Here is a 10559-nt window from a genome sequence, read left to right on the forward strand (position 1 = left end):
GAAATAATGATCAGAAATAACTAATAATCAGAGTAGGGGTGAGATAATTTGTTAACTTATCTGTATACTATCTTTTTTAATCTGTCTGTTTCTCCACGAGGGAGAGTATTTATAGTAGAAAATTACACAAAACTGCAACACATAAAAAGACAGAAAAGAAAACCAGCCTTGAGTATTTTAAATAAAATGGATAATGAGAACAATAAAACAATGTGCAAAATGTGAAACAATGAATAGTCTGTCATTTCCTATTTTATACCTTTCTAAATGAAGCTGGTGTTTTACTGCAATAATACTGAGCCAGAGAGAAAAGGTCTTCTATATCTTCTAGATTCAAACTGGATGGAGTGTTTTCCAAGAACTCTAAAATAGGAGTATAGAGATAACAACATTTAAAAAAATTTTTGTGAAGAATATAACAAACATTATTTATGTATCAAAGCTAGAATGTGCTCAACATAACAAAAATTATATAAATGGAATCTTAACAGTGATGCCTTTAAAACTGTTTGGGGAGAAGTGGATTTCCCCAAAGGAGCTGAAACTGTTAATGCAATTCTATTAGTGAATGATGGTGACAGGCAACCAAATCAAATTCATTAGCCTTGATTAGAATATTGTAATTTATTTACTTATTTAACAAACACCTAGTAAGTGCCAGGGTCTCTGGAAATAAAAGTGACTAAGAAATAGTTCCTGACTTAAGGAACTTTGTCTTGTATGAGAATGTTAAAATAAATCATTAAAATGTTAACAAGATAAACACTGTAATATAGATAGCACAAAGTGCTAGGCAATGTAGAGAGAAAATAACAAACCTGTCTTGGGTTAGAGTGGGAAGAACCGAAAAGGAGAACCAAGGTTTCACAATGAAGATACCATGAAAGCAGAGTATTGAAAGGTAAACTGAGGAAGAAGGAAGGGGGCTGGAAAGGAAGGGGGCAGGAGAGAAGGGAAAAGAGAGAGAGGGAGAGAAAGAGAGGAAGGCAGGGAGGGAGACAGGAAGGGAGGAAAGGAGGTAGAAAAAGAGAAGGAAGGAGAAGGTGAGAGGAGGGGAGGGCAAGGCATTTTATTTGAACAAGGAAACCAAAGAAATAGTATATGGAAAGGAATGAAAAAACATGAATGAATGAATGAATGAATGAATGAGGATAGCAAAACTGGGGAAAGTAGTCTAACATTTGAACCTGAAGACTAAGTAAGAGTTGAATAGAACCTTAGAGCTCTTCTAGACTAATCCCCTAAATTTATAGATGAGGAAACTGAGTTTAATAAAACTAAGTGATGCTAAGCGAAATAAGCCAGTCAGAGAAATATAAATATCACATGATCTCGCTCATTTGTGGAATATAATGAACAACATAAACTGATGAACAAAAATAGAACCAGAGACACAGAAGCATCAAACAGACTGTCCAACCTATGAGGGAAGGTAGGGAATGTTGGGGTGAGAGATCAACCAAAGGACTTGTATGCATGCATATATATGAGCATAACCAATGGACACAGACAGAAGGAGGGCAAGGGCATATGCTGGGGGCTGGGAGCAGCCGGGGAGCGGTCAATAGGGGAAAAAGGAGACTCATGTAATACTTTAAACAATAAAGAATTTAAATTAAAAATAAAAATAAATAAAGAAAACTAAGTGACATGAAATTATCTACATTAAATTCTACTTACGGATAACTTCTTCTTTGCTGTCAGACTCTTGTGCTAAAATAACTTCTCTGTAAAAAAAGAATCAAATGAGTTAAATATTAACAGACCACCCTGAGAACAGAGAAGAGAAAAATCTAACCAACTTGATACTTACTTTGCATTAACAAGGATTATTAACATTAAAAAATAAATAAAAAATGGATCTGCTTGTTGTAGATATCCATCCCATAACGCCTCAGTGACTTCAATGGAACAGTAACATGCAAAAAGGCTTCCAAGCTGTAATCAGAAAATGAAATGATGAACATAAGCCATTAGAAATAACTTGTTCTTTTAAAAGTATTAAAGCAAATGCGTAAGTAACTCTAAATCAAGTTATCAGCAGCTGAAATTTAATGTGTACTTTAATTTTAGTATTCAGAATCCAAAGGCAGAACATGTGGATTCAAAGCACTGAGGAGCCACATACTAGCTGTCTGACTTAGGGCATAAAACTAACTTCAAAGCTTCCATTTCTACTTCTGTTAAAAAATAAAAAGTAATACTACTACCCACCTTCTTACATTGTTGTGAAGAGATAATTAACCTAGACTTTCTAAAGTAACTACCACATATTTACCATACCCTAATAACTAACAATTACCACTGAGCTCTCTAAGGATAACTAGCATAATTATTACAGTATCTAATTTACAAGGTAATTGTGAGAATCAAACACAGTAATTGAAAAGCACCTAAAAATATTTAATGACAATATAAATATGAATTGCTCCCAATGCTTACTTGTATATCATTTGAAATATATGAGACAACATTTATACCCCTCAATAGGTTTCAAAACCCTATGGTTTTCTCTTCCAAATAAAAAAGTTGTTAATGTATTCGTTTCTCTAGAGTCCAACTGTGCTTTAAATTGCACAAATTCAATGATACTTTTCATTTTCACTAGATACAGAAACAATTCCATGTAGAAATTTAAGTTTAAAACATTTCTTATGGCTAAAGGCAGCTAATGAGAATACATACATTTAGTGCCAGAACACATATGTTGTTCCAGACACTAAGCTACTGTCACAGTATTAAATATTTTTATTTAAAATATCTCTGTATTTCAAATATTCTCACAACAGGCCTTCAAAGAAGACATTTTCCTCCCCATTTTATAGGTGAGGAAACAGACTTGTATTAAATAACATTCCCAAATTCACAGAACTAATTAGTGGTGGTATTCAAACTAAAGACCTGAGAAGCCACAGCCCATGTAACTGCCATTACACTTGACCACAAAACTTTTAAAATACATAATACTACTGATGTTTTTTGTTGTTTAAAAAAAATTACTCTTAAAAATAGATCAGAAGATGCAAATACAAATAGAATAGCAATACGGTCATCATTAAACTCACTTAACTAAAGCTAACATTGCACTGCTTATAACTGTGGATTCTCAGGGTTTAAGAATCAGTTTTGTTTCATCTCAGGTTAAAAAAGAAAAGCTCCGCCCTAGCTGGTTTGGCTCAGTGGATAGAGCGTTGGCCTGCAGACCGAAGTGTCCAGGGTTCGATTCCAGTCAAGGGCATGTACCTCGGTTGCAGGCTCCTCCCGGCCCAGGCCCTGGTCAGGGCTCGTGCTGGAGGCAACCAATCGATGTGTTTCTCTCACATCAAGGTTTCTCTTTGTCTTTCCCTCTCTCTTCCACTCTCCCTAAAAATCAATGGAAAAATATCCTTGGGTGAGGATTAACAAAAAAGAAAAAAAGAAAAAAGACTCCATTCTACAAACATACTTGTAGCAAGAATGAACTATTTGGGGTACTGAAAGAAGAGAAACCAGTTTTTAATACTTAGTTAAAATCTACTACCAGCACTGAGTACTAATTTCGAGTTCTGGTAACAGAAATGGCATGTTCTAAGCATGGTGTGACCAGAGAAACCACCATTAAGTATTAGAATGCTAAAAAAATAAAAATAAAAATTCCTCATTTCAACACAAATAAGGAGTTAATAGCAAATATGAATCTCAGAGAAGCAACAGTTTTATAGGCATTTCATTATTTTAACTCAGAGTGACAAGACTATAGCCAAGAGGGAACTAAAGAATAGGCTGCTGCAGTTTCAGATTTACTAGGCCAGAGTTTAAACCAGTTAGAATCTCTATTTAGCATTTTCTGATTGTTAACTCATCCCTTTACCCTCTGAGATAGATACTATTATTCCCATTTTACAGATGAAAAAATTGAAGCTCAGAGGCTGTCTTAAATCACACAGTTAATAAGTGATTGCAATGGAATTTCCTGAAAGTAGATAAGACATGATCAAGGAATGTTTAATTTTTGAATATATATTCTTCCAGCACCCAATCATTGTTTTAAAAATATCTTAAATAAAACCTAGAAGAGCAGTTCTCAAAGTAGGACCTGAGGTGCCCTGAAGTCCCGAAGAGTATTTACAGGGGAGTCAATGACGTGAAATAATACTTAGACTTTATTTGCCTTTTTCATATTCATGCTCTCACAAATAAACAACAGAATGTTCCAAAGGCTACATGAAGTGTGGTATCATCAGAGACTGAATCCAGAAGCAAATATGAGAATCTACTAAAAATTAATGAGATGTGCAAAAATATAGAACGAGAGACCAGGTGCACGAAATTCGTGCACTGGGTGGGGGGGGGGGGTGTCCCTCAGCCCAGCCTGCCCCCTCTCACATACTGGGAGCCCTCAGGCGTTGACCCCCATCCAATCCCTCTCGCAGTCAGACATCCCTCTTGCAATCCGGGACCGCTGGCTCCTAACTGCTCGCCTGCCTGCCTGCGTGCCTGATCGCCCCTAACCACTCTGCCTGCTGGCCTGATGCCCCTGTTCCCCTGCCGGCCTGATCACCCCTAACCGCCTCTGCCTCAGCCCCACCACTGTGGCTTTGTCCAGAAGATATCCGGTCTAATTAGCATATTACCCTTTTATTAGTATAGATGCCAATGCCACTATTCTCACTAATTTTCTTCTGAAAAATATAGTTACTTTTTATTTTAAAAGTAGGTTATTTATGTTAACATGTAATGGATTTATCATTACTCTAAATAAATACTTAAAACTTCTTAGTTTTAATTTCTAATGAACATAACCCATATAAACAATGGAACCTCAATAAATGTTGTATATAAGTGGTCCCAAGATCAAAAGATTTGAGGACACTGACCTAGAATAACAAACTTCCCACTCAACATACAAATACAGAATGTCAGAGCACTGAGATGTACATTATATTCTTTTATATTAGTCATTTGATAATCTTAACTATTTTCATGACTGAATACCACTTCTACTATAAATCATCAATTTTATTAAAGTTTCAAAGTGAACTAATATTTATCATATATTACATATATATATTTATACACTAGAGGCCCAGTGCGTGAAATTCATGCACGGATGGGGTCCCTAGGCCTGGCCAGTGATCAGGGCCGGGCTGACCGGGGCCCGAAGGCCCCAGTGGGGTCAGGAGAGAAGGCGACAGTCGTCAGGATGGGTGTGGAAGGAACAGATGCCGGATGCTGACGCCGCCACCATGCGGTTCCCTGTCTCCCCCCTACCTCCTTCCCTCGCCGAAGCGCTGCCACTGTGCTGGGCGGGTGGCGGGCTGATCGGGGCCTGCCAGCTGGGGGTAGGTACAGGGTGCAGGAGGTTGGCCGCTGGCCCCGAGGAGAGAGCTGGCCCTTGGCCCCCCTGATAAAGGGGCTGAGTCTGCCGCCACCCACTTCTGGTTCCCCATCCCAGCCCGGGGCCTGGACCCGATTGAGTGATCGGGGCCTGCTGGCTTGGGGGGAGAGATTGTGGGAGGTTGGCCAGCCAGGCGAGGTTGGCTGTGGGAGCACACTGACCACCAGGGGGCAGCTCTTACATTGCGTGTCTGCCCCCCTGGTGGTCAGCACGTGTCACAGCAACCGGTCATTCAGTTGTAACGGTCACTAAGGCTTTTATATATATACTAGAGGCCTGGTGCACAAAATTTGTGCACTTGAGGGGGGGTCCCTCAGCCTGACCTGCACCCTCTCGCAGTCCAGGAGCCCTTGGGGGATGTCCGACTACCGGCTTAGGGAAGCGGGCCTAAGCCTTCAGTTGGACATCCTTAGCACTGCAGCGGAGGCGGGAGCGGCTCCCTCCACCGCCACTGCACTTGCCAGCCATGAGACCAGATTCTGGCTGAGCAGCGCTCCCCCTGTGGGAGCGCATTGACCGCCAGGAGGCAGCTCCTGCGTTGAGCATCTGCCCCCTGGTGGTCACTGCATGTCATAGCGACAGGTCATTCTGCCATTTGGTCCATTTGCATATTAGCCTTTTATTATATATATATAGATGTGTATATAAATATGTCACATATTTTGTAAAACAAAAGGCTGAAGTTCATATTAACTTAAACTGACTAACATAAGTGAGAAGCAAAACAAGCTACTTATGAAGTGCCAATAATTTTACTCCTTTGGTTTAATGGTCTATAATTTAGTACTTTTCTGTTTCTTCCTTGGAGGAAAAAATATCTAATTATAGTTTCATAAAAATCTATTTTTCATTAAGTGTTCCTACTTTCACTTTATTACCCAGTTGAGTGCATAGGAGTCTGGAGTAATTTTCTTTGTATCAAGGAATGAACAAAGCTCAGGCTCATGGTATTGGATGAGTAATCGGAAAAGATGAAAGGGTCTCCCCTTCAGGGAACAATCCCTAGAAGACAAAAGAAGAAAAGTTTCTTGCATTAATAGGTCAGAAATGATCACATCAGTAACCAATGCTCTTGTAATATCCACCTCCTTCCTACCCTCAGAACCTGAATACCAGTCTATCTAATAAATCAGGAGAGCTCTCTTGCTAACACCTAATGGACCTGACTTGACAGAAAGTTGTAGAAGCAACAGGTCTACAACCAACTCTAGGGAGATTCTTTAGGTGAACCTGGGCAGCGCTCTAACAAAAGGACTACAGGACCACTGAAAACAGCAGGACCACTTAGGGTATTTTGGTAAATTTTGAAATTGGAGAGTTCTGAAGAAGTCCAGCCCCCTTTTTTTCCTGCCAAATTAAGAGGAAACTCCTAAGAAGGTTTCAGGTTAATGTACACAATTAGGAATGTCCTTCAGGCAAAGGTACAAGTCTGAAATGGCCAGATGAACATTTCAGAATAGACACATTTAGAAGAAAGAGCCTTACAAGCTGCTGAAGTAGCCCGGTTAGTAGGTGCTTGGAGTGAATTCTAGAAGGTAACAAACACGCACCTTACTTATAACCATCCTACTTCTTGCCTGTTCCCTTGTGTCCAAGGAGATACCATGTGCCAGACACTGTAATAGACTCTTTTAAAAAGTTATCTCGGTTTATCTATAAAACCAACCTTATAAAATAGACACTATTATTTCCCCTGTTGCACAACTGAAAAAACTAAGGCTTGGTTGTAGTCAAGTAGCTCACCGAAGGTCATATATCTAAGAAGTGATGGAGCTAAGACTTGTACACAGAAACTGGGCATTAAGCTATTATGCCATACTACCCTTCCATAAATATAACTTGATATTTTAAAAAGTGGTATTTTGGTTGCAGTACAGTCTCTAAAAAAGCAAACTGTACACCCTGGCCTGTGTGGCTCAATGATCAGAGCGTCGAAATGTGCACTGAATGGTCTCGGGTTTGATTCCAGGTCCAGGGCATCTACCTGATGTGGGGTTTGACCCTGGCCCTAGTCGGGGTACGTGTAGGAGGCAACCAAACAATGTGTCTCTCTCACACCAATGTTTCCCCCTCTCTCTTTCTGTTTCTTGCCCCCTTCCTCCTTCTCTTTCACTCTCTCTAAAAATCAATGGAAAAAATATCCACAGGTAAGGATTAACAACAACAAAATAATAAAGCAAACTGTAAAGATACCAAGGTAAAAGGATGCATGCAAAAAAGTTAATGAAATGAATGTCACAGTTTTAACATAAAAGCATTATATATGTTTATCTTTAAAAGTAACCCTGTAAAATAAACACTTTTATTTCCACTGTTGTACAGTTGAGAAAACTAAGGCTTACTTGTAGCCAAGTAGCTCACCCAAGTAGCTACTTTTGTTGTTTTAACTTATTTTTAATTTTTATTTACAGTTTACATTTAATACTATTCTGTACATTAAGTATGTTTTAAAATGCTATTCAAACAAGAAGGAAAATGAATTTCTACAAATCCAAGATCTGAGGTTTATACCAAGATTTGGTAAGACCCTCTAGCTGCCATTTTTTGATATTGCAGTTTGACAGGGAAGTTTGTAGAAAAGGCCCTGGTTTGGTAATTCAGGTGCCAGAGACAGAATTGGATTTATATTGGTAAGATTACCTCTTCCTTAGTCTAAATACTTTCCTGCATTATAAGTGCAAGGCTTATAAACTGAGTAAGGGGACAGACTGTAGGAACAAGTGCCTAGTTTGTGGTCTCATCTTCAGTTAAAGTGGGACATCTCAGGGAGTCAGCCTACTCATTTAATATCTGTGTACTGCAAAGGTACTCTGTACTGCAAGGCGCTGTGCTTGATAGAATTCTACCCATGTTTTATCTGAATCTGTAATAAAAAGATGCATCATAATGGAGTTCTTATAGCACCATTTTGTGGAGCTATGTTCTATCCAAGGACATTAACACTGACTTTGGCTGAAGTACTGTGATACATTTAGAACTCTTGAAAACAGTAACTGAAGACACCTGACAAGATAGCGTGTCACACAGTTCATCATAAAACCCCTCCCTCTAGTACTAGCCACCACCACCACCATTCCCTAGGCTGAACATCGTGCCCCTTGCTATACTAGCTCTGTTATGGTGAGAGGTACTAAAGTATACTAGTAGGTAGTTGAGAGATCTAGTATAACAGAATGTTTCCCAAATATGAATTCCAGTCTTGGCTCTACCTTGACCTTAGCCCTGTGTCTTGGCATCTCTAAGTCTGTTTTCCTTACATGAAGCACGATGGCTTCAAGGTAGTACAGAGGTTCTCCACTCTGGTGTATATTAGAATCACCCGAATTTTTAAAATATATCCATGCCTAGGTTCTAACTAGTTTATTTATACTTGAAACTTCAAGTACCAGCATGTTTAAAAGTTCTTGGGCTGAAGAGACAGTATCCAAAGAAGATATATAAATCTCCACTAAGCACATGAAAAGATGTTCAACATCTTTACTTGTAAGGGAAATGCAAATCAAAACGATACTAAGATGCCACTTCATACTCATTAGTATGGCTATAATAAAAAAACAAGTGTTGATGAGGATGTGGAGAAACTGGGATGCTCATTCACTGCTAATGGGAATGCAAAATAATGCAATTATTGTGGAAAAGTCTGGCAATTCCTCAAAAGGTTAAACAAAGAGTTATCATATGATCCAGCAATTCCACTAATAGGTACAATATCCAAGAAAAATGAAATTACATGTCCACACAAAAACTTGTACACATATGTTCATAGCAGCCCTATTCATAATAGCCAAAAAGTGAAATCCAAATGTCCATCAACTGCTGAATGAATAAATGTGTTATATGCATACAATGAAAGAGTCCTCAGCAACAACAAAATAATATATGCTACAATATGGGTAAATCTTTAAAACATTACAATCACAAAAGAACACATATTATGATTTATTTATGTAAAATGTCCATAATAGGCAAATCTATAGTGACAGAAAGTAGATTAGTGGTTGTTTAGGGCTGACAGTGTTGGGGGGAAATGGAGAGCTGGCTACTAATGGGTTACAAGGTTTCCTTTAGGGATGACGAAAATGTTCTACAAATGATTGTGGTTATGGTTACATAACACTGTCTGTACTAAAAACCAATGAACTGTACATACTAAAAGGATGAATTTTATAATATGTGAATGATATCTTAATAAAGCTGTTAGCAAAGAGAGAGAGAGAGACTAACTTCAGTTGATTCTAATGAGCAATCAGTATGGAGAACCATTTTAGTAAAGCACGGGTGTTCATTTAAACTTAGGTTCAACTCCTGATTCAATCACACACCAGAAGTGTGATCCTGGAAAAATCACTTAATCTCTCTTTCTTTGCCTCAGTTTCTGTAGTTGTAAATCAGAGATACCTACCTACCTACCTTAGGTCATTGTTTAAATGAGAACATACACAAAGCACCCAAACCTAGTATAGCATGTTATCACACAGACAGTAGTAAAAAATGGTAGTCAATTAACTAGGAAGCTCTAAAATAGCGGTTCTGTACCTTGGCTGCACACTAATCAACTGAGAAGCTCTTAACAAAAACTAATGCCTGTGTGCTGGCCTCAGAGATGTTATTTAATTAGTCGGCTATGCAATCAGGCATGGGGATTTTTAAGAGTGCTCCCAATGATTCCAATTTGTATCCAAGGTTCAGTGTGCAGCCAAACCACTGCTGTAGGTTATGATGAAAGTTCCTCTTGGCTCTAAAATCCTCATCACCTGATCCATAGCACTGGCTACTCCAAGAATTCTCTCTGGCTCATGAGTGCAGCCTCCATCACTCATCCCTACATATCTGTCTAGTTTCAGCTTAAGTATTACCTGCCCAGGGAAGCCAATCCTAATCCCCAGGGCAAGTTAGGCTATCCTCATTATACATTCCCACAGTGCTCTCTACTTCACCTTCCTCACACTCAGCACACTTCTGATTACTTGTCAATGCCTCTATTTCTAGGACTATGATCCAAGCTGTAACCCCAGCACCTCACTTACAGTAGCATTCCAAAAATTTTACTTTTCACTTAGACACTATGTTATTTTTATGTTACAGATGAAGAAATTAAAATAGGGATACCACTAAAAAAGTATGAAGAGATATATATATATATACACATATACATACACATACACACACACACACACACACA

At 38.7% G+C, this 10559-nt stretch overlaps 1 protein-coding gene across 3 annotated transcripts in view; it reads right to left on the bottom strand.

Moving 5' to 3' along the window:
• The window catches only part of TBC1D23 (TBC1 domain family, member 23), a 78049-nt gene that overhangs the window by 36491 nt on the left and 30999 nt on the right, over positions 1-10559 (bottom strand). For all 3 annotated transcript variants that reach the window (XM_005861235.2, XM_005861236.2, XM_014535590.1), the window contains 4 exons: positions 6256-6379; positions 1814-1938; positions 1681-1727; positions 260-363 (listed from right to left, as the gene is read on the bottom strand). In XM_005861235.2, coding sequence (XP_005861297.1) covers positions 260-363; positions 1681-1727; positions 1814-1938; positions 6256-6379 — 400 coding nt within the window. The remainder of the gene's footprint in view (positions 1-259; positions 364-1680; positions 1728-1813; positions 1939-6255; positions 6380-10559) is intronic.

This window comes from Myotis brandtii, unplaced genomic scaffold (assembly GCF_000412655.1).
Source record: "Myotis brandtii unplaced genomic scaffold, ASM41265v1 scaffold1464, whole genome shotgun sequence".
Lineage (NCBI taxonomy): Eukaryota > Metazoa > Chordata > Mammalia > Chiroptera > Vespertilionidae > Myotis > Myotis brandtii.